The sequence below is a fragment of the Choloepus didactylus genome, chromosome 14, assembly GCF_015220235.1.
Source record: "Choloepus didactylus isolate mChoDid1 chromosome 14, mChoDid1.pri, whole genome shotgun sequence".
NCBI lineage: Eukaryota > Metazoa > Chordata > Mammalia > Pilosa > Megalonychidae > Choloepus > Choloepus didactylus.
The window spans coordinates 93,529,545-93,553,033 of record NC_051320.1 but is presented as its reverse complement, the minus strand read 5'-3'; the positions used below and the strand labels follow the sequence as shown (position 1 = coordinate 93,553,033).

The 23,489-nt window shown below is 53.8% G+C and overlaps 1 protein-coding gene across 3 annotated transcripts in view; it reads left to right on the top strand.

Moving 5' to 3' along the window:
- Nucleotides 1-21,617, top strand: part of COL22A1 (collagen type XXII alpha 1 chain) — a 299,863-nt gene extending 278,246 nt beyond the window's left edge. For all 3 annotated transcript variants that reach the window (XM_037803432.1, XM_037803433.1, XM_037803431.1), the window contains 8 exons: nt 417-488; nt 2,079-2,114; nt 4,478-4,522; nt 6,898-7,077; nt 8,549-8,615; nt 16,495-16,677; nt 18,869-18,946; nt 20,414-21,617. In XM_037803432.1, the coding sequence (XP_037659360.1) occupies nt 417-488; nt 2,079-2,114; nt 4,478-4,522; nt 6,898-7,077; nt 8,549-8,615; nt 16,495-16,677; nt 18,869-18,946; nt 20,414-20,601 (849 nt within the window). In that variant the 3' untranslated portion in view covers nt 20,602-21,617. The remainder of the gene's footprint in view (nt 1-416; nt 489-2,078; nt 2,115-4,477; nt 4,523-6,897; nt 7,078-8,548; nt 8,616-16,494; nt 16,678-18,868; nt 18,947-20,413) is intronic.
- Nucleotides 21,618-23,489: the final 1,872 nt, after the last annotated feature.

Genomic DNA, 23,489 nt, shown 5'->3' with positions numbered 1-23,489 from the left:
CTTCCCAGCTAGTCGGAAGCTGAAAGATTAGGCTCCACTGACCTTTCCCAAAGAGGGACCCTACCAAACCGGAGGCCTGGGAGCCTTGTTGGAAATGTCCCAGCTCTCCAGGGGTCTTCTTGGAGGGACCACACGCAGGCCAGGATATTTTGGTGAAATATTTATCCTATTTCATTTGTCTTTCTTTGGCTAGAAAGGCCATCGATGACTGCTTTAGGGACACTGCACATCAGGCTTTCCTACTCCCAGTCTGTGTCTTCTCTGCCTCATTCCCAACCAGTGTAGGAAGGGGATCCTCCCTTCTACCTTGTTGATGTCTCAGACCTTTGGAATACAGAGAGGTTGCAAGGTTTCTGACTGCTTGAGTTTGCAGTTGACCTACCTGGAAATATTAATTCATCACTTTCTCTTTGCAGGGCGAGAAAGGAAACAAAGGGGAAGGCGGCAGCCCAGGACTTCCCGGCTTCCAGGGTCCCCGTGGGCCTCCGGTAAGCAGGGGACCTCGAGGTTGGGGTGTCAGCAGGGTGCCTGGCTCCAGGTGTGAAGTTCACCTTCGATACATTTCCAACCACCTGCTGTGTCCTCGGGCCCACCGTCTGCTCCAGTCAAAGTGGCAGAGTGAATGGGCGACGTTGGAGTGCGCTAGCTAAAGCCCAAGCTTAGCGGTCACCCCTGGGTGGGATTCTCAGCCCTAATGGTGAGACCTCAGGCAAGTCTCATAACCTCTCTGTGCCTTAGAGTCCTCATTACTCAACTGGGGAAAAACATCACCTACCTCTCAAGATTAAATGGGATGATTCCTGCAGAAATTAGCAATGTTGCCTCTACCGCAAGCCCTCGATAAGTATAAACTACTGCATTGACAGTCGTGGTGAAGTGGCAGTGCTGGTGATTAACTGGAAGGGCCTTTAGGAATCACTGCGAAGATGAGTGGGTTTGGAGTTTAGGGTGCTCAGAAATAGGTGTTTTATTCAAGGCTCCACGGTAAGTTTGTTTTCCGGCTGGTGCTTGGGTCCAGGTTTCTGAACTTGACAACTTAAGCCCCTGGGTGATCTGTCCCGGATTTCTCACAGCCATTCCCCACCAGAGCAGGGCTGCTGTGAGAGGCTGGGGGCTCGGACATTCCAGCTGGAGCTCGCTGTTATGTTCTGTGTACCTGGGACTGCTGACTGATGGATGGGGCTGTATGGAACTTGCAAGAGTAGAAAGCGTGCTCCATTCTGTCCCTCCTCCCTCCAGTTTGTTTCTCTTGCATTCAGTGACCCCTGCAGGCCCAGCCCAGCCCTCTCTAGGTGGTGACTCCTTTGCACCCTCTTCTACCACCTCAGCCCTGAGCGTCAGCATGGCTCTCTCTGCTTATTCTTACTTGAGGCTGTGCACTCAGTTGCCCCCATTAAAGGCAAAGCCTCCTTCTCTGTCTATTTATGAATAAGGCTCTGGCTTCCACCGAGCAGCCGGGGGCCCCCTCTTCCAGACGCATCGCAGCACTCGTTCCTCAGGCCTGATAACTGCGATCCTTTGCTGAGTCCGTGTACCTGCCACTGCCATGCTGGGTACACGACACGTCCTGACACCTTTAATTCTCATGGTGGTCCTGCGAGGCAGGCAGAGCTACTGATCCCATTTCACAGATGAGGAAACTGAGGCACAGAAAGCTTGTGAGGAGGTCGTCCAAGCCACAGAGCATACATGGAAGAGCTGAGGCTCGAACCGGGCCTTGAACTGAGGACAAGGGTCTCCATTCAGACACTGGGAGCCCACTTCCCCAAGAGGCCCCCGACCCACAAGCCCGTTTGTAAAATTGGTGTCCCAGGCACCCTTTTGGTGGAGTCACACCCATCCCATCAACCAGGAGCCCAGCCCTGGTGGCCCCTCCCTGCCTGGGGACAGTTTTTCCTTTGCCCTGCACAGGCTGACAAAAAAACCCTGTTTGGGGTGTCCTTGGGCACCGGGACCGTCTACTTCTGTCTTGGCTGAACCAGGACTTGAGTGAAAATGTCTGTTTTGGAGACAGGTATGTTGCTTGCGAAGTGCTGCTGCTGCCATAGAACCGGCTGACACCTTGTTCTGTTTCGTAGGGAGAACCAGGAGAGACGGGGGCCCCAGGCAAGGAGGCAAGTGTCACGGGCTTCTGCTCCAGGGCCCTTCCCCGGGGGCCTGCGTGGGCCCCAGGGCCCTTGCTTAGTGTTCTGCTGTCGCTGCCTGGAAATCCTCGATACTTTCTGAATAAGGAGTCTACATTTGGATCGTGCACTGGCCCCACACATGCTGTAGCTGGCCCAAGCCAGCCGTCTCGACGCCTTCCCTCCACCGCCAGCCTGTTGGTGTGGCCTGCAATTCTGACTCCAAAATACCTCTCAGTCCCGTCCATTTCTCGCCATCTCTACCACCAGTACCTTAATCCAACCTGCTCTCACCTCCTCTGAGGACCTTCACCCTCTCCCCGTCCTCATTCCTGCCCATCCTGATGTCCGTGCAGAAATGTCCCTTTTCTCTGAAACCTTCCTCAAGCACTCCACACAAAGCCAGTGCCCCATTACATTCTGCCTTTGTACCCAGGAGCCTGGTACAGAGTGGACTTTAAAATATTTGATGAATCAGTGAACAAAAGAATGAATGATGCAGAGAAAGTGTGTGAGTTCTGTGGGAAGTGGCTTGTCCATTTCAAAGCCTGCCCTTTCCCTCTAGAGGGAGGAAGACCCCCTTTCACCCTGTGCCAGGGCCTGGGGGGTGGGGACCTTCCCTGATCCCAGGTCACGTGGCTGTGTATCTGAGAAGCATTTGCCCGTGCCCCCAGCCCTAGCTGCCTGTGCGTGGGATGCACTACCTGCTCCTGCATCAGTCACTGCTTCTTCCTGCATGCTGGGTTGAAGGGGATGGGAAGAGACCCCAGCTCCCATTTCTGGGGGCTGCTGGCCTCAGTAATTCTCTCTGGCTCCCAGTTGCCTGTCAGGGTCAAGTCTGACTCTAAGCAGGCATTCAGGGTCCCCCCAATCTGCAGCCCCTCCCCTTCGTAATGCCAGCTCCTGCCCCTGCTCCCCCACCCAGTATGGCCCTAAGCTGCCCTTCCTGGAAAGCCTTCCCCCACCTGCTCTGCTGGTTCCACTTTACCTCTGCCCTTCAAGGCTCTTGGGAAAGCCCCAAGCTCTTGCTCCCAGAGTGCCCACAGCACCTGTGTGTTTCTGTTACATGGAGCATCAGGGTCTGCCTTGTGTAAGCATCGGCAGTGCCCACACCTGCCTCTTCTCCAGGCTGGGACCCCCCTGAGAACACGGCTGGCCTCGCCCCTCCTCCACGCACAGCCCAGGGTCCAGGGGGGCCCTTTGTGTGAACGGGATGCAGTAAATGCTGCCGGGGCTGAGAGGACAGTTTCATCCGGGGCTCAGAAGGACTCTAGAGTAATTGCTCTCATCACTTCCTTCTCCCAAATCAACACCGGCTCTGTCAGGCAGGAGATGGGATATGAACCCTGGGGCTGAATTTGCTCCCCAAAGTTGAAGCCTCTGTTGGCGTTCTTTGCAGAGCAGAGACTGGCCTGGGAGTAGAGAGGGAAGTGGGGAGGAGAGAGGTGACCCCGACCCAGGCCCCGCTGTCCAGTGCTTGCTCTCTCGAAGGGGAGCACACGTCACAGGTCTGTCACCACATCTGGGTAGGACTGAAGTCACGCGGCAGCCTGCAGGGAAGTAACGTGAGGACAGTCCACCGGCTGAGGGATTGGGCCAGGAACTGCAGAGGCGGTGGCAGGGGGCTGGGCTGAGGGAACAGAGGGGATTCTGGGTGGAGAGAATCCCCCGGAAGCAGAGGCAGGCAGGGGGGGACGTGTCCCAGCCCTGAGAGCCCAGAGATGCCTTTGCTGGGTCCGAATGTGACCGTTCCCCAGGAAGGGTTTGAGAACACTGGAGGGGGCCCCTTCTCCAAGGGCTGGGTGGCGAGGGGTGGGGCTTCCGGTGAGTTCTCTGAAGGCCAGGCGGGAGTTAGGGGTCTGGACAGAGGGATGGGGACATGGTACAGGCAAAGGAGTTTGATGAGCAGAGGCCCCAAGACTGCAGCACTGCTGGCCACGGCGTCCGGGGCTGGAGGGAGCCTCCCGTCGTTGGGTTTGGCTGCCTTGTAGCCTCCAGGGCAGCAGCGCCCTGAGGTCTTGGGCAAGCCCCGTTCACACAGGGCCCCCTGTGCCCACGAAGGGGCTGGGGTTCATCATAAGAGAGCTAGAGGAGGGATCGAAGGGGCCAGACCATGGGCTGGAGAGGAGGCACAGGCTGGAGCCACCAGCCAGGCTGAGGCAGGGTCTGAGGGCAGTGGGTCAGGAACCGACCCCAGCTTGTCCAGACAGACCGGAAACGTGCTTGGAGAACCTGATTTTCTGGGATGCCTGGCCCTCCACAGCAGGGGCGTGGAGAACCAGGAGAGGCAAAGCTGTCAGAGCCGTGGCCCTGGTTAAATGCCTGTCCCCCCACCCTCTTGCATTTCATTGCAGGGCGCCCCTGGGAAGCCAGGAGAACCAGGGTTCAGAGGAGAAAGGGTAAGTGTGGAGAGCGCTGGCTTCCCCAGCGGCGAGGGGACTGGGAGGCTGGGGTCTGTCCAAGGCAGTTGGTGACCAGCCCACCTGGCACTAGGCTTCTTTCACCATTTACCGGAAAACCACCCAGCACCCCAGAAGCAAGGCTCATCTTCCCCCAACACTGATGGAGTGGGTGTTATTTTTTCCTTTTCTCCTTTTTTTTTTTTTTGGCTGTTATTTTAAGGAGTAACATCCTCGCAATTACAAATTCAAAGGCGAGTCTTGGGAGACAATGACAGATTTCCCTCTCTCCCCATGCGAACGCCCCGTGCATGACAACGCGGAGGACGCGCACCTCCCGAAGTGCCAGTTTGCCGGGAGCCAGATTTGTCGCTGAGGATGGCAGGGGAACAGATTTCCCCAAAATGAACCAGCTCAGCGCCACACTCAGAAAGGCTTTCTTTACATTTTCCCCAAAAACAACAGGGAGGGGGGAAATCATTTTTGCAGAAGAGCCAGTGGGGGAGGGAGGGCGTCTCGTCCCCGTGCCAACCGCGGCTCCCTTTGGAGGAAACAGCCATCCCCATGTGTCTCTTCTGCCCGCTGTCCCTCTGGTCAGCCGTCCCACTGCTGCACCGCAGAGAAGCCCCCGCTGCCCTCCTCCCCGCTGGTTTTTCATGGTCTTGCAAAGAGTTTATCTCAGCGTTCTTGGCAAGCGGGGTGGGCGAGGAGCTGCCTTCTGCAGGTCAGAGGAGAGCAGAGTCGGAGAGGGGGCCCTGGGCGTCTCCCTGTCTTGCTCTCTCCCACCCTCCTTCCAAGGGGCTTGGATTCCTGGGTCCCTCTGGCTGTCGGGTCCTGAGTGGTGGGGCCAGGGGAATAGCCAACGTGGTTTTGAGGTCCCCCCAAGGGCATGTCACCCAGGTGCCCCCCGGAGCTGCTGTGGTGGAGTGGGGGCTTGAGTTCGGGCTGGGAACCGGGGAACTCAGAGCACAGATAGGAATCTCTTCTCTAACACCTTAGTCAATACAGAGCAGGGCTGGCCTTCCTCCTGCTGAGTGGTTTCAGGGAACACTGCCAGGTGGCGGCTTGACACCCTATTCCCTGCTTCTGGGGACATTTGAAATACGGGGCAAGGCCCCTCGCCACAGAGTGACATCGGGACATCTAAGGAATGGGAAATGCTGCACATACATGACAGACCTTGACATCCAGGCGCTCTGAGAACCAGCACTTTCTCAGACCCGGGGTTTAGACCCCAAGGCCCCCGTAAAATGCATCGCACCTGAAAAATGTGGGCAACACCTTGGATCTGGCTAAATTCATTTTTTCTTAATTCTACAATTTTTATTGGTGTTGTAAAAGCAATAAAGGCATGTACGTAAGGCAAATTGCGTAAAAGTGAATGCAATGGAAGATATGCCCCCTTCGACTCATCCCTTGGCCCCTTTCCCTTCCCAGGGTCCATTGTGGTGAGTTGAGTTTTTAATCTTCCCAGAGAGTGTATGTGCATACAGCCATGTAGATGGGTGTGCTAAACATATGCACACCTTTTAGTTAGGCCCCCGGAACATGTTCCATTTTATCTGTTCTGTTGTGCTCCCGGTTCTCACTTAAGTGTACATGTAGGAGATGGTTCCATGACTGCACCTTCTTCCCTTCCCGTAACTCCTGAGTGTCTCCATAGCTTTGTCATATTTGCTGTTGTTATCTTGCTTCTTTTCGTTTCCTCTCTTGGCCTCTGGCCCCTGCCCCCTCTTTGGTCTGCCACAGCCCGGAAAGGGGGTCTTCAAGGGGCGCCATAACGTCAGACCCCCTGGCAATGGATCCCCGGCCAGGTGCACAGTCGCCCCCATGGCGGAGGGCTCCTGCACTCCAGAGTCTGGGCCAGTGATGAGGAGGGGAGGGCCCCAGGCAGGGTCCTCCTGGGGGTGTGATAATCCTCCGAGGGCTGGAGAAGTAGCGGGAGGCCGCCTGAGAGGGTGACACCTCTGTCTCGTGGGCGCCACTGTCCTTCCGGCTGACACTTGGAGAACAGATCGGTCCCGAGCAGGGCCAGCAGCTCTGGACAGTCCGTCTCAGGGCTGCCGGCTCCTGGCAGGCAGGTGGGGCGGCAACATGGGGGAAGCACGGGATTGGGGCTGGGGATTCGGGGTTCTCTTCTTGAACTCTGCAAACCCCCTGCATGACCCGGGCAGTTGTCCCCCTCTCTCTGGGCCACCATGTCCTTCTCCGTACAGCGAGGCCCGGGGGTGTGACAGATTCCTTCCCACCCCGGCTCACGCATCTGCCAGGGCCGAGGGGAGTCGGGGAGCCCCTCTCGCAGGTGCTCCAGCCTGTCTGAAGCGGGCGCGCCCTCTGAGCTCTCTGGCTGCTGACACGCTTCTTTCCTCCTCTAGGGAGACCCGGGGACCAAAGGTGACAAAGGGCCTCCTGGTGGGAAGGGCCAGCCTGGGGACCCTGGAATCCCAGGCCACAAAGGCCACACCGGCCTGATGGGCCCCCAAGGACTGCCAGGGGAGAGCGGACCGGCCGGGCCCCCGGGGCCTCCGGGCCAACCAGGATTTCCAGGACTCAGGGTAAGGGTGCGGGCGTGGCCTCGGGCCTGGGGCTCCTGGGGCCTGCGGGGGGAGCGGGGAAGTGTGTGCCCCCGGGGCATTCCCGGTTGCAGATCCCAGTCTGCCAGTGGCCAGCTGTGTGGCCTAGGGCAAGTTCCTTAACCTCTCTGAGCCTGACCTTCCTTGTCTGCAAAGGGGGATGAGAATATCCCCTTCTGGTAGGCTTTTCATGATGAGTAAGTGAAATCATGTGCTTAACTCAAGAAAGGAAAAATAAAAACAAGTGCCTCTTTGGTTCCATCCCCTTTCTCGGTGGTAATGAATCCTCAAGACGTTATTCCTTGGGCTCCAGGCAAAGCCAGCTCTCGGGAATGTGAACTCTATCATGCAATGTTTGCCCATCCCTTCCATCCTGCCTTGGCCTCTCTTCTGTCCGTCTACTAGAGACATTTTTCCTTCTGAGTTTCAGTTTTCCCAAATGTAAGAGGAAAGGCTTGCTTAGTGTGCATGTGCGTGTATGTGTGTGTTTTATTTTAGTGGCAGAACTCTCATTTCACACAAATTCTCAGTGTAGACGCACACTGTCTATACAGAGACAAAGCAGAATCCCCTGTGGAAGCTCTGGTGGGAGCTGGCTTCCCCGTCAACGTGGCTTCTCCTTGTCCCCTGGCCACCCACGTGGGGGCACAAGCTCAGGTGGCCTCCAGCATCCCCGCCGGCTCTGCTGCTCTGTGGTCCTGTCGCCTGTCACTGACCCGGTGACTGTGGGCAGCCGGGGGCAGCGTAGCCACAGCCTGATCTCGGCCACGTCCTGGGGAGACCAGAGGATGCGCTGGCTTCTGAAGCCCCCTTGGACCGGTGTCCGGCTTCTCACAGTCACACTCCCATGGGTGGTGATGGAAATTCTGGGACGACCAAAAAAGATTCTTGGCCAAGAAAAGAAAGAAGGAAATTGATCTTTTCCAAGAATGCGTCTTGTGCTGGGCCCCGGGCCAGGTGCTAGACTGCAGGGATGAGCGGAGAGCGGACACCACGGTGAGGTGGCGGATGACAAGGCAGTGTGACTGTCATCGCATTAATCGCACGTCACTGTGTGAGCTCGGAGAGGCCGCCTTGCACCTCTGGTCGACACACTCATCCGTGTCTGAGCACAAAGCATCACGACTTCGTCAGGCAGCATCTAAGAGCACAGACAACAGGACCTGCAAACCACAGGGACGAGTGGCCGGTGGAGGGGAGTCGAGTGTGATGTCAGGCAGGGGCTCACCTGTGAGATACACAGGACTTTGGCAGGGAAAGGAGAGGGGCCAGACTTCCCGGCTCCAGTGCCACAAGGAAAGGAGAGGGGGATGGTAGATGAGAAAAGGAATGGACCAGGGAAACGTGGCACCCGTGGTGTCTCACCATCATCCTCTTGGCTTCCTGAACTGTCAGAAGCCCCAGGTGGCGGGAGACAGTGAGGATACCCAGCTCCACTCTCTCTCCCTCCTAGGGGGAGTCTCCGTCCATGGACACCCTGCGGCGGCTTATTGAAGAGGAGCTCAGCAAACAGCTGGAAAGTGAGTAGCTGGGCTTCATTACAGCCTTGCAGATAAGGGGCTGGGTGCTTTTACTAGCTGCAGGAAGCAGTCCTTTGCAACCCAGTTTGGAAAAAGCACTCTAAGGGAAGCTCAAATACAGATTATCAAGATTGAGAAACACCCTAAGGCTCTTGTCCGGAGCTTATCTGATAAACAGACTTCCTCTACAGGGCTCCGCTTTCAGGGTCCCTCCGCCCCTGCTTGATTACCTCCAGTGAGAAGGAGTTCACTACCTACAAACTCAGCTCTCCCATGATCGTTTATTTATCCTGTGCATTTAATCATTTTTCCAGAACTCACAGTCCAGGGAGGGGATAGATGAGTAAACAGTCAAGACAATTTCTGTGCAATATGGAAAGTTTTGTGATTTAATTTAGCACAGAGGGCACTGAAAAGAAAAGAGACGAAAACACCTAAAAGAGCACAGAAGATGGGGCACTGATGAGGGAAGGCGTCCTGGAGGAGGGGCTGTGCGAGCTGAGAGTGGAAAGACGGATGTGACCCTAGACCTTTGGAATAGCACATGCAAAGGCCCCGAGGGGGAGCAAAAACACAGAATGCTTTCAAGGAACAAAAGTCCTATGCTGGGTTTATCGTTAAATCTCTGTGGGGCAGCACGTGCCTGGAACACAGCAGATTCTCGGTGAGGGAGGAGGTGGAAGGTGACAGAATGTCAGCATGTAGGGCCACCGCCTGTTAGGTGGAGCCCGAAGCACCTGCACGTGTTAACCTTGGGGAAGCTCCCGCAGCCTTTTGAGGCCCGAATGGTTTTAGAAGGATTGTTAGGAGCAGAGGAGCAGGGATGCTGAGAAATTTCCCGAAGGTTGAAGGGCTGGTAAGTGTCAGCTCCGGGGCTTGTCCCCGGGCAGCCTCACGGCAGAATCCACACTCTTAACTGGCACACACTCTTGGATGACAGCCGTCCCCATGCCCCTCCATGATGGGAACTGTTAGAGCCACAGACATCCCTGTGTCAGGGAGGAGGAGTGTACAGCTGCTTCCTGGGCACAGGAGCACAAGAGGGAGGGCACGTTCTTCCCGAGGTCATGCCTCGAACAGTCTGCTCCCATGAAAGACCATTTTCTAGAGCAGCCAGCTAGGGTCGGGGTTTGCAAGGTGAGGGGTGTGACGGAAGGAAGGAAACCGAATCTTGGAAGGTGGGTCCCAGTGAGCAAGTGGTGTCCCGAGTCTCTGAGTCCCACCTCCTGGGCATCAGGTTTATCGGTGAAAGAAGTGGCCCCGGGCTCTGGGCAGTTTCCATCCAAAGCGAGGAGACAGATCTATTTTGAACTGTTTGGGCTGGAGGTCTGCTGGGCTGAGTCCTTTCTTGCAGACAATCCTCTGAGGAGGAAGCATCAGCTCCACTTTAAAGATGAAGAAATCCAGGTCCAGGGACATTGGGTCATTTGATGTGGTCACAGAGCCAGACCCTGCCCCTCGCCCACCCCCAACCCCACCCCCACGCCTTGTTGAGAAGACGGGAGGAAGGTGCTCTCCGCGGGGCAGTGGGAAGGCCTTGCATCCCCCTTGGTTTCCCTACCAGGATGCCCAGTGGACAGGGTGGCCCCAGCCTCTCCGGGATCAGTCATGCTGTCTGCACGGTTGAGGTTTCGGAACTGATTATCTGCAAACGAATAGCACAGGCAGCTCTTGGTGGCTGTCACGTGGCTCTGCATGCCCTGTCCAGTAGAAGGGTATGGTGGGCCAGCCATTGGACCTCCAGGTGATTGGATAAACTGTGAACCTTTGCGGTCGCAGTTGATTTGTCTGAGGGGGGGGGGGCGGCCGGTTGCTGAACCCTCGGCTCTCGGCGTTGCTCGGAGGGTACCGGCGGCGGGGGCTCTTTCCCGGAGGCGAGGGCGAGGCGGGGGACTGGGCCCTAGTCCCCGGCGGAGGCGTGCAAGGAGGGCGGCGAGAAGGAGCAGGCGGGACACGGTTCTTTTAGGGATGATGAAACTAAGAGAGCTTTATTAGGGGAGAACACCAGCTTATATTGGGCGCTTAGGGGGCGGGGTAACTGTAGAGGTCAAAGGCTTGGATTGGTTCAGAGAGGGCGCGGAGGTTGATAGACAAGGGGCGGGAGTAGTTCCGGTGACTGTGCATGCGCACTGGCAGTAGGGGAGTTGCTCTGGCAACGGGGAGTGTCCAGGCGAGATAAGGGGGTGGGGAAAAGGCGGTTCCCTCCGGCAAGCCTCTCCCAACAGTAGTATTTTGGGTGAGGAAATGGGGCCTGCCTCCGGCCTCACTTTCCCAGGCCCGGGGGGCTGTGGAGGGCGCTGTCGCCCGTGCCCACCACCCTCTCCAGGGGCGGATCCGGTCCCCTGGCCCAGGCCCGCCAAGTTGAAGCACGTAATCAGTATCCCACATTTCCCCCTTCTTTTCTAATTACAGGAAGAAGCTTACCGGAGAGATCCGCTAAGGGATGAGGGAAGGGGGAGGCTGGGGAGGGGAAAAGGGGTTGACGGTGGCTCAGCGAGGTTGGAGCTCGGCGTTGGTGTGGCGCCCGGGTGCTCGACAGGGGCCTTGCTGCTTGCGGGATGGACGAGGGTGGCGACGCTGAGGAGGGTTAGCTTCTTCAGTGGAGGCAAGTTGTTGATACTGGACTTGCACAAATGATGAGAGGACAGCATTGGTATTGGCCTGGCTTTTAGCAAGTTGGCGAAGTCTGCGGATAACCCAGGGTCCTAGGGTGAGAGCTAGAATAATTATTAGTAGGGGGCCTATGAGGGGGAGGAGGTAAGGGAGGAGGGAGGTAAAGATGTGGGACCAATAGTTGGCAGCTTCACGGTCCCTTTTGCGCTGTTCTAGTCCCTCTCGGACTTTCTTTAGGCTGTCTTCGGCGAGACCTGTGAAATTGGCATAAACACAGCATTCTTCTCCTAGAGCGGCGCAAAGGCCTCCTTCTTTGAGGAGAAGAAGGTCGAGACCTCGGCGGTTTTGGAGCACTAACTCAGAGAGGGAGTTAACAGAATTTTTAAGATGGGAAATAGCGTTTTGTAGGTGACGTATGTCCTCGTCAACAGCCGCCCGGAGGTGAGTTAGGGCGGAACCTTGACTGGCTAACGCAGCGATTCCGGTGCCAGCGCCTGCAAGACCTAGGAGGGAGGCAATTGTGAGGGCGGTGATGGGCTCTCGCTTTTGCAGAGGGGCAGGAGCTGCAGTTCTTTCCAGGCGGAGGAAGAAGTCTTTCTTGCTGTGGTATAGGACCCTAGGGATAAGGACAATTAGGAGGCAAGTTTCATTAGTTGTATTGAGGGTTTGCACGTTAAGGCAGGGGGTAAGTCCTGTAGAGGAGCAGAGCCATTGGGAGGAGTTGTGAGGAATAAGAAATTTGGCAGGGCTGCTGGGAGATGAGTAGTTGGCACAAGCTGTGAGGTTGGGAGAGTTACTTGAGCGAGGGCGGATGCACTTTCCTGTAAAGGAGACTGAATGAAAGGTTAGGGGGACGGCAGAGGTATTCCAATTGCATTTCGAGGGGCTGTCCTATGTGTTTTCTGAAAAGGAGAGGTTGGAGGCAATTGGTTCATACAGGGGGGAAGAAGTGGAGAGGCAAAGCCAACAAGAGGAGGTAAGATTGGTTGCGCTGCATCATCTGGGAAAACACAAGCAAACCCACGCCCCTGGGCGAGGAGTGGGGAGGGACCCTTCCAGGCATTAGTCTCTGGGTCCTTCCAGTAAACCATCGGGGCCTGGGTGGGCCTATACGAGGGCCCCCAATGTTTATGTAGGGGCGAAAGCCCTTCTTTATTGAATGTGAGTAGATTAAGGTGAATAAGGGCTGCTATGATAAGGTTCTTTGGAGTTGCCTGGGGGAGCATTGCCCTTTCTTTTTCAATTTGTGTTTTTAAGCGGTGATGGACTGCTTCCACAATGGCTTGCCCCTGTGGATTATAGGGGATGCCGAAATGATGGGTGATGTTATATAACTGAAGAAAGGCCGCAAAGGAGGCACTGCGATAAGTAGGCCTATTGTTTGTTTTTAGGTTTTAGGGGACTCCCATGAAGAGAATTCCTTGTCTCAGGGCCTTGATACAGTGTTTGGTCGTTTTTCCGGCAAGGGGGACTGCATAACACATGGCCGAGAAGGTGTCAATTATTACATGCACATATTTGAGGCGTCTAAAGGACGGAACGTGAGTTACGTCCATTTGCCATCTAGAATTGGGTTTTAGGCCTCGTGGGTTGACTCCCTGAGGTTGCAGGGGGCTAAGCGGCGCAAAGGGCGCACAAGTTGCACAATTGCGGACAAGATGTTTACAGGTATCTAGGGGGAGGTTACATAGATGATGTAACGACGTAGCCGAAAAGTGAAACCTGGAATGCAATAACTTGGCCTGGTTAACAGCATCCCCCGGAGGGGCTGCCGTGTGGGTTAGCATAGCTTGGGTATTCTGAGGTGAGACCGCTTGGTCTACTATACTATTGCCATTAGCCAGGGGCCCCGGAAGGTCTGAGTGACTACGAATGTGGTTAATGAATCAAGGATCCTGTCGATGCTCCAGGATGCTTCTGAGGTCAGAAAGTGCTTTATCAATGGCCGAGTTTCCCGGGAAAAAGGTGGAAAACGCGAGGACTCGGCAGACCTGATACGTGTAGAGGCTGTCTGTGAAAATGTTTACTGGGTGGTTACAGTGGGTGTTTAGCGCGTATGACACCGCCAGAATTTCCCCCACTTGGACTGAGTGAAGGTTGACATAACTGAATAGGCGGGGTTCCGGGTGGTCCTGGGAATAAGAGAGGAAGGCGAAACGGGTTTTGGAGGCATCAGTGAAGACGGTAGTGGCACCCGGGATGGGTGCAGAGGAGGGGAAAGGATGGAAGGGGCTGCGGAAGGGAAGCTTCGCGAGCCCCTGTAACAGTCGATGGCTAGGATAGTGGCAGCTGAATTCCCCCTGAAATCCTTCTAAGAGGATTTGCATGTCCGGGTTATCACGTATGAGCAGGTGGGTTTGGCCTGTGTCCAGGGGCCAAACAATTTTTTCCGGCGGCTCTCCAAATACATGAACAGCCAGAGTGACTAGATCTGAAGCTAGGCTGATCCAGAGCCGCACTACGGGGCAAATTTTCCTAAGCCAGCTTTTAGCGGGGTGCACCCAAAGCAGAGGGCCTTCCTGCCACAGGCAGCCCATGGGTGTGCCGGGCGTAGGAAGGATGAGTGCTATAAGATTGCCCTCTTTAGTGCTAAACCTGTTGAGACAGCAGGCAGCGAGCGCCTTGTTAATGGCAGCAATGGCTTCCTTTGCCTCCTGGGTGAGCTTAATGCGCCGAGAGATTGCTAACGGCGGGGCTTCAGGGACACTTAGCAGCATAAAGAGTGGTTGGAGCTGCGCGGTGGTGATTGGCAACGCAGAGCGGAGCCAATTGATCTGGCCACAGAGCTGTTGGAGCTCAGTGATAGTGACCCGATCCGGTATGTCTAGCTGGGGAGCGGACGGGGCAATGGTTTTATCAATACTAAACCCTAAGAAGGCTAATGGAGGCACAATTTGAACTTTTTCGGGCTGAACCGTAAGGCCGAGGTCAGCTAAATTAGTGGTGAGGTCTTTGAGGATTAGAGGAAGCGCCTCGGCGTCCTCAGAGGCCACCAAGATGTCATCCATGTAATGGATGAGCATGGCCTGCTTTCGCAGGGGGGCCACTGCGTGATTAACATACATTTGGCAGATGGCCGGACTGTTACGCATCCCTTGAGGGAGGACTTTCCATTGGTACCTGCTAGCCGCGCCCGCGTGATTGGGGACGGGGACTGTAAAGGCAAAGTGAGGGCGGTCTCGCTTATGTAGCGGGATGGAAAAGAAACAGTCTTTGATGTCAATGGTGGCTACGTGATAGTGGGCCGGGATGGCCACCGGATGGGGGAGGCCAGGCTGCGGGGAACCCATGGGAAGAATTGATCTCCCGCAGATCATGGAGGAGTTTAAATTTCCAGAGGGCCTGGCACAGGAGTGGGGGTAGGGTTGCCTTGAGGTGTAGAAGGCAGCCAGGGGTTGTTAGTCGGCAGGGTGGGAGGAGCAGCGGCAGCTGCCAGTAGCGGTTCCGAGGGGGAGCTTGTCGAAGGGGGAGGCGGAAGTGGGAGGCCCCAAGCATCACAAGATGGCGGCGCGGTAGGTGTGGCTAAGACATAAGATGGCGGACTAGCTCCGCCCTGTGAAAGGGCGGGGCCTAAGGCGTAAGATGGCGGACTAACTCCGCCCTGTGAAAGGGCGGGGCCTAAGGCATAAGATGGCGGACTAGCTCCGCCCTGTGAAAGGGCGGGGCCTAAGGCATAAGATGGCGGACTAGCTCCGCCCTGTGAAAGGGCGGGGCCTAAGGCATAAGATGGCGGACTAGCTCCGCCCTGTGAAAGGGCGGGGTAAAGCGCATGCGGTTTCCGCCCGGCTTAGGGCTGACGTCATCACTAGAGCACTTCCTCCCCTCAGTAGAAGAAGAAGGAGGAAGTTCGCCATTTTGGAGCAGTCTGGGGGGGGCGGTTGCAAAGAGGCACACAGCGTCAAACAAAGAAACAAAGACACAAAGGACTACAGCAAAGTAATGGAGGGGAAGAGGGAGAGCTACTGGAGGAAGAGTGTCAGGAGGAATGGGGGACATAGGAAGAGAGGACGAAAGGTAGTCGGGGGCAATAGCCGGGTTAATACGGGAAAGGAGGAGCGGCCCGGGCGCGGAGCGGCGAGGGAGAGGCGGCTCCGGACGTGGAGCGGCGAGGGAGAGGCGGCTCCGCGGGGCGGCGAGGGAGAGGCGGCCCTTACCTTGCAGGTGAGGAGAAGGGGAGTTGGAGAGGCGTCCGGGCGAGCGGGTGGTTTTACTGGACCACTGTGTGGAGAGGACCAGCCCCACGTTGGGCGCCAGTTGCGGTCGCAGTTGATTTGTCTGAGGGGGGGGGGGGGCGGCCGGTTGCTGAACCCTCGGCTCTCGGCGTTGCTCAGAGGGTACCGGCGGCGGGGGCTCTTTCCCGGAGGCGAGGGCGAGGCGGGGGACTGGGCCCTAGTCCCCGGCGGAGGCGTGCAAGGAGGGCGGCGAGAAGGAGCAGGCGGGACACGGTTCTTTTAGGGATGATGAAACTAAGAGAGCTTTATTAGGGGAGAACACCAGCTTATATTGGGCGCTTAGGGGGCGGGGTAACTGTAGAGGTCAAAGGCTTGGATTGGTTCAGAGAGGGCGCGGAGGTTGATAGACAAGGGGCGGGAGTAGTTCCGGTGACTGTGCATGCGCACTGGCAGTAGGGGAGTTGCTCTGGCAACGGGGAGTGTCCAGGCGAGATAAGGGGGTGGGGAAAAGGCGGTTCCCTCCGGCAAGCCTCTCCCAACAGTAGTATTTTGGGTGAGGAAATGGGGCCTGCCTCCGGCCTCACTTTCCCAGGCCCGGGGGGCTGTGGAGGGCGCTGTCGCCCGTGCCCACCACCCTCTCCAGGGGCGGATCCGGTCCCCTGGCCCAGGCCCGCCAAGTTGAAGCACGTAATCAGTATCCCACAAACCTTAACACTGTAGATATTTAAGGGTCCTTTGTGAGCATCCTATCCAGCCTTCGGTCCACAGCTGTGGAGGTTGGCACACAGGAAGAGTCACCACTTAGCTGGGTGTATTTGGGGTCCCGATATACTAATCTGACAGTTACCACCACTCCTCCTGCCACTCCCAGCACCACTGTTACTGGAAAGGGCCACCAATGGGATGGAATCGCTTCTGGGGTCAGCCCCAGGCGGGCAGTGCTGCACAGGGCCACGGAGCGTGGTGCAGGGGATTTTGTTGTTGTCATCTTGCAGTCATGACTGTGGTCTCCATTCAGAGCTTTGCAAGGACTGACTGTCAATTCCCTGTGGTCTGTCCCCTTTCCTGAAATGTCTGTCTTTCCTGCTCCATAGCCAAACTTGCCTACCTCCTGGCCCAGATGCCCCCAGCACACGTGAAGGCCTCTCAAGGCAGACCCGGGCCCCCCGGAGCCCCTGGAAAAGACGGGCTTCCAGGCCGGGCAGGCCCCATGGGGGAACCTGGCCGGCCCGGGCAGGGGGGCCTAGAAGGACCCTCTGGACCAATAGGTCCCAAAGGTGAGTGGAGCCCCTGGAGGAGATGTGCCTCAGAGACTACAAAAGGGTGCAGAGGGAAGCAGGGTGAGGGGTGCATGCTGCAGCTGATTGTGTGTTCTCCATTCATTCTCACTCCTGGCAGCTTGATAACGGCCTGCATTCTGTCATCACAGAATTTTTCCATATGTATAAGTGATTTTCATACTTGACATTTTTGCAAAATTATGCTTTTGCAAGAAAGATTGAATCCATTCCCTCCTACTTTATTTTTCTGTCACCATCTCCACTGTTCAGGTTTCACAGGGTGATACAAAACAGCGTCGTCTTCTTCCTCTGAGCCTAGAACTAACTGAGAAATAAGACACTAAATCTCCAGGCAAACGGAGATTAAATGTCAGCTTTATAATTGGAGAAAGTGGCTTTAGAGTTGCAGCCAAAAATGGTAACTAACTTTCCAGCTTTCAGTTAGAGTGACTTACCTGGACAGAGGTAGCTCCTGACACAGGTAGCTCTAACAGTAGGTCTCTTCTTCAAGGGGTGGAGACTGACCCCCTGTTCCAGTTTGCTAATGCTGCTGTTTTGCAAAATACCAGAAATGGATTGACTTTTGTAAAGGAGGTTTATTTGGTTACAAAGTTACAGTCTAAAAGCCATAAAGTGTCCAAGGTGACACATCAATAATCGGGTACCTTCACTGGAGAAAGGCCATTGGTGTCCAGAAAACCTCTGTTAGCTGGGAAGGCACGTGGCTGGCATCTGCTTGCTCCCAAGTTATGTTTCAAAATGGCATTCTCCAAAATGTTGCTCTTGGGGCATTTTGTCCTCTCTTAGCTGCAGCTCCTCTTCAAAATGTCACCCGCAGTTGCTCTGAGGTCCTTCTGTCTGTGAACTCTTTATACAACTCCAGTGATCCAATTAACACCCAGCCTGAATGGGAGGGATAACACCTCCATGGAAACCATCCAATCAAATGTTTCGTTCACAGTTGATTGTTTCCATGGAGATGTGACTCACTCAATCAGAGAATTCCAATCTAATCAACACCAGTACGTCTGCCCCCACAAGATTACGTTAAAGAATATGGCTTTTTCTGGGGACGTAATACGTACAAATCAGCACACCCCCTTCACTGAGCACACACTGGCAAGCAGATCAGAATGCACAATCTCTGCAGGTAGTCTGGTATGAAAGAGAAAAGAACTTCCTGTTGTGTGTCTCCTGTCTTAAAGGCTCTTTGTTAAATTTTGTGTTCCAAATCCTACCCATGTCGGTTCATAAAACAAAAGATATGAAATAAAGATCAGTAACAAAGCATAAAGCATAGAAAGCAACTAGGGGGATGCCAGATGACTGACAAAATGAAATAATTATAAAAATAAATGTGACTGGTCTAAAATGCCCATGAACTAGAGGAATTTAAATTTCGATTACAAAAGAAAATAAGGTAAGTTGCACGTAGGAGATATGCTAGAAACAACATGGCAAAAAAAGTGATTGATTAAAAACACTTAATCAAATCTGTACAAGTCTACTTCAAATATTATTTCAAATATCCTTCCAGGGGAATGGCCCCTCTCTCCTCTGACCACCTGTAGTGTTCTTTTAATTCATATGATGGTAGTTACAACATTCTGACTCATTATCAAACGTTATTTGTGCCCGTGTTTCATCTATGTTACTAGATAGTGAGCTTTCTGAGAGTAGAGTTGTGTCTTATTTATCACATGTATTTCCAAATCACCTAGCACATCTGATTTATTTATTTATCATCCGGTTCATTCTTGATACAAGTACAAGTGAAATGCTTTGGGAACACAGGAAATGTGGGCAGGTCTGAGTGGATGCATGTGTCTGTGTAGGAGAGATGATGTCAGTGTGTACATTTGGGTACCTGTGTTGGAGTGAATGTGCATAGATGAGTGTGTATGCACACGTATACTATGTGTGCGAATGTGCATGTGTGTATGTAGTTGGGTAGATAAATGGTTATGTCTAAATATGTATATATAAGCGTGCCTAGGAGGGCGTGCCCACTTATTCTGCATTCACACATGTATTGCTGAGTGTGTGAGGGGACTTCTGAGTCTGAGTGTGAGCAGGTTGGTCGTAGTGGACGCGGCAGCAGGACAGTGTCGGCTCTGACCTCCCGAGGGCAGGGTGCCTGCTTTCATCCCGGGGCCCGTCCACCCGGAGTGCACGTTCTCCTCCCCAGGTGAGCGAGGAGCCAAAGGGGACCCAGGTGCGCCTGGAGTTGGCCTGCGAGGCGAGGTGGGACCCCCCGGCATCCCAGGTAGGAACAGTGCACCTGTCAATGCCCTGTTGTACTTTACACTGCTCAGAACGTGCTGACCCGGTGGGTTCCCACCACGTGGGACCTCCAGTTTTAGAACCGTGACAAGTCAGTCACCCTTCCTAGTGGCTGAATCCAAAGATTTCCAGATTGCAGCAGTAATCTCTCTCCAACACAGGTGCAAATGTAGAGGTGGGAAAGATTTGACTGAATACATGTCCAATTCCACCTCATCACAGCTTCTATTTTTAATTCTAATGTACGTGTTCACCTGAGATCCTGAATATTGGGCCTATGGTAATTTTAATTTTATTATTTATACTGTGATGATTTTCCAAATTTCCTACAATGGACATATATTACTACTTTAATTAGAGAAGATAATTAGAAATATATTATAAATATTTATTTTTAACAGACTGCCTACTTTCAAGTAGCTTATACTAAATACGCTTTTTAAAATAAGACACTATTAAATAAATATCAAAAGACAGAACAGAAACCATAGAGGAGGAAATAATTGTACCTGTATGAGGGTGACCTAATGACCTAATGACCCCAGAAAAAGGGATGTATGTATGATACCATTGACCTTTGAACTTGTTCTAGGTAGGACTATAGATTAAATAACAATTACCAAAGCATCAACAGAGTCCCTAAAGTGTATAATGATCTTTTCAAAGGGAAACAACTATTTTTTGTGTATTTTATAGTGGGAACTAGGGTTTTCTGGCAAGGTAATTATTGAGACTTATGAAGGAGTATCACTGCTAGAGCTAACTACAACATTTAGCTTCGAGCTTCCCAGATGCCAAAGCAAAAAGGGAACTAGGTTGATTATATATGTGATTTTATGTAACGTCTTGATGTTCAATAAACAGAATTTGTCTATAAGTAATGTTTTCCAGCTCTAAATTCTGGGATATATCAGGGTCAGGTACTTATAGCCTAGATGTTGCCTTCGCCCATGATTTTACAGAATAGGTTAACATAGTCCAAGTGTGTGGTCCAGATTTAACATACAGATAAAGCTTAGAAATTTGGATCTGTGAGAAGTTGGATTTTCAACGACGGAATGTCACCAGATGTTTCCAAGCATACATGAGTTGGGGCTTTTGACCCTGAGCGGGACTTAATGCCTCCCCACAGTTCACACACATCTCCCAGAACCAGGTAAGGACAGAGAAGGCCTAGTTTCTCAGCCACCTCATACATGAGGCCACACTCCCTACCCGGAGCTTCATGGCCTTGATCCACACTCGTTTATCAGTCTCCAGTGGCAGCCTGAGTACTGCTCTAGTCCAAACACTGAGGTCCACTCCTCCTGCTATTAAAGTCCTGCTGCTACTGGTGTACAGGGCAGAGGCTCAGCTCCCACGTGATGGGGAGGGAAGCTGTGTGAGTAGGGCTTATTGGCTTCCAGAAGGAACGTGAACCACTTTCTCTTTCTTTTGGTCCCTGGGCCAGGTCAACCTGGGGAACCCGGCTATGCTAAAGACGGACTTCCTGGGAGCCCCGGCCCTCAGGGGGAGACGGGGCCAGCTGGGCATCCCGGCCCCCCAGGCCCCCCTGGGCCCCCTGGCCAGTGTGACCCCTCCCAGTGTGCCTACTTCGCTAGCCTCGCTGCCCGGCCAGGGAATGTGAAGGGCCCCTAGAAGATTCCAGAAAGCCAGGAAACTGCAGTGGATTCCTGAAACTTGAACTCAGAGCCCAGTGGGAAGCCAGAGGCCTTGAACCATTTCACACGTTTTTCTTTTTCCTTTCTTTCTTTTATCATTTGTTTTTGTTTTATTTTCTTGGGAGACCTCAAAATTATTAAAAGCAAGAGTTGCTGCCGGTCGGTCAGATTATAATTAATATTATTATTATTGTTAATTATTATTATTGTTGTGTTTCATATGCAAATGCTTTGTGAGATATTATTCCTCCCCTTTAAAGTTGGGAAAACTTTATTTGTGGGGTGGGGGATTGTTTCTTGGTTCTTCCGACAGCCCCAATCTGAAGCGTAGCTGCCAATTTTAAGGAAACTCTTGGTGCTATGAAATCCTGAGCAGATACTTGCTAAATTTACCTCTTTCCTCAAAAGGAAACTTTAAGGAAATGAGCCAATGAGTTTTATTTTCTCATTCGGGCCTGGAGGTGGCCCAGGGAGGAAGGACCCCCAAATTGCCACTTCCCAGGAGGGAGAAATGAAGCTGGAAGAGAAAGAATTCACAGACATGAAAAGAGTTCTCACCTCCTGATGGAGAGTGCATGTAAGGAGCAGGGGCTCAATCCCTGGGGAGCTCCGTGACCACATCTGTTTTTCAAGCTTGCCGGACGGAAACCATGGTTCATAGGCTGTCATCCGCTTACTGGGGTCTTGTGTCTGGCTCAGCGATGGGGGAAGCCACTCACAAGAAGCAACCCCTGAGTATTCAGTTGGCTTCTATACCCTGGAAGGACTCCTTCCAGCTCCTTATTGTGTCAGTTTCAATCATGTTGATTATGCAGTGTGGGGGTGCACTGTGTGTGTGCCACAGGTGGTCACTTGGCCAGGGCACTGGCCAGAGCTGGGACATGTGTGCCTGCAGAATTCTGTCTCTGAAATAAATTGCATTGGGGTGTACGTGTATATATGACACGATGGCCAGGAACAGGTGCTTCAATAAATCAGAGTTTCCTCTCCTCAGTTCCTCGTGCTGATTCATTTCTTCCCTTCTGCATCCACCTGACTGCCCACCCCTCAGGGTCTGGGAGGGGTCTTTTTCTTCTGGGAGGCCCAGTCCAGGGTCCCCCTGTTCAGTCCACATGCTGAATGAAAGAGTGAATGCGAGTGCGTGGCTGAGCTCATTCTGGGGTAATTTGTTATCATACAGGTCATTGAAGAGACTCACTATTTTATATCCTAGAAGAAGCCGTTTAGTTGTGTGTGTTTATGCTGGATCATGGTGGGGGTGGGGAATGAAGCAAGATGGAAAGTTGTTTTCAGCAGGGCCTCATCCTGCCAAGCACCTCTTCTAGAGCCTGAGTGGTTGATCCATGGCTGGAAAGAACAGCTCTTTGTGCATTCATGTCTTGATTGATTGCTTGATTCATTCATTTGTTCATTCACACAGTCAGCCACTCGCTCACTAATTCAGCGTGTGCTTATCAAGCACCTCTTTAGTGTCACCCCTGTACTAGCTGCTTCCAGTTGGTTTAGGAACCAGGAGCACAAACATCCAGATGCCTGAAGATTCTATGTGTTGATCATGGCCAAGCCGTGTTCCTCTTGCTTTGTCGGCCCGTGCTGATTCCAGGGGTTGATGGGCACCAGGGGGCCGAGGGAAGCAATGCCCTTTCTGCCCAGAAGTGTGAGAGAGCCCCTCCCCCTCCCCGGGGGTGCCCCTCAGTCCATGGGGTTTGGGAGCCAGAGGATAAAAGCCCTGCTCTCCCTGACTTTGGAAAGATGATTCTGAAGTGTGCCCTTAGGTTCCTCAGAGCCCTTGGGTAAGGGCACCAACTGTCCACGTGTGGACTGACCCATAATGGACACTCGTGGCTGCCCCTCATTCCTGCGTCGGTCTACCTGCCCGCCCACTGCTGCTCCCCAGGATGACCTCCCAAATAAACTGCCTGCACCCACACCCCTGGGTCAGGCTCTGCTCCTAGGGAAAGCTCACAGAGGCAGGTCTCCCACCTAGTCCCATTGGAACCCTGGCTTTCAGAGCCATTTCTCCTCTCCAGGTGGGAGCCTCGAGGGGGCAGGGGCCTGGGCCCCGCCCTCACAGTGATCTCTGCTTAGGAGCTTTGTTCCAGGACAATCCGCTGACTGTTCCTAGGTGCCTGGGACGGTGCCGGCATCCTCGCCAAGGTGCCATGGTCACATCGGGGGTCGTTCAGGCTCACGATCCTTGCCAAGCCTGCAGGTAAGCAGACGCCTCCGGACAATGGCAGTCCCGACTCCTGCTCGCCTGTGGCCCTGGCCAGATTCCCATTGTGCTGACCCTGCAGAAGAGTGTGACGTGAGGGACGGTGCCCTGCAGCTCTGCGAGGCATGGGTGGCTGTGGGTGCTGACAGCCAGGGTCCCACCCAGGAAATCGTCCTTCTGATAGAGAAGCATCCACTTGTCTGAAAGATGGAGTGATTAGCCTGTGACCACCAAGGATGGAGGCCAGTATTTGGGCACAAGGTCCCATCCCACATCCAGTGTGGCCCCAATATGCCCAATGATCAGAATTTACAGGGAAACTTTTGTTAGGCTCGTGACCTAGACCCATCGAGTCAGGATATCTGGGCAAAGGTGCTGAGTAATGTGTTTTGAAGGTATTTCAGATGATCCCCAGGCTCCCTGCACCCCAGCCTGGCTGAGTGGCCTGGGTGTCACAGGCTGTCCGGGCTTCCCAGCATGACATCCAAGCCCAGGCGCTCAGTGTTTCAGCAAACCCAGAATTTGGCCCTATACTGGTGCCCTGCGGATTTTACGACATGCAGAGGAGGCGCTTTATCCTTTTCATTCCGAGAACTACACTGCAGCGTGTTGCAAGAGACAGACGATATGCACAAGTGGCCAGGGATGGG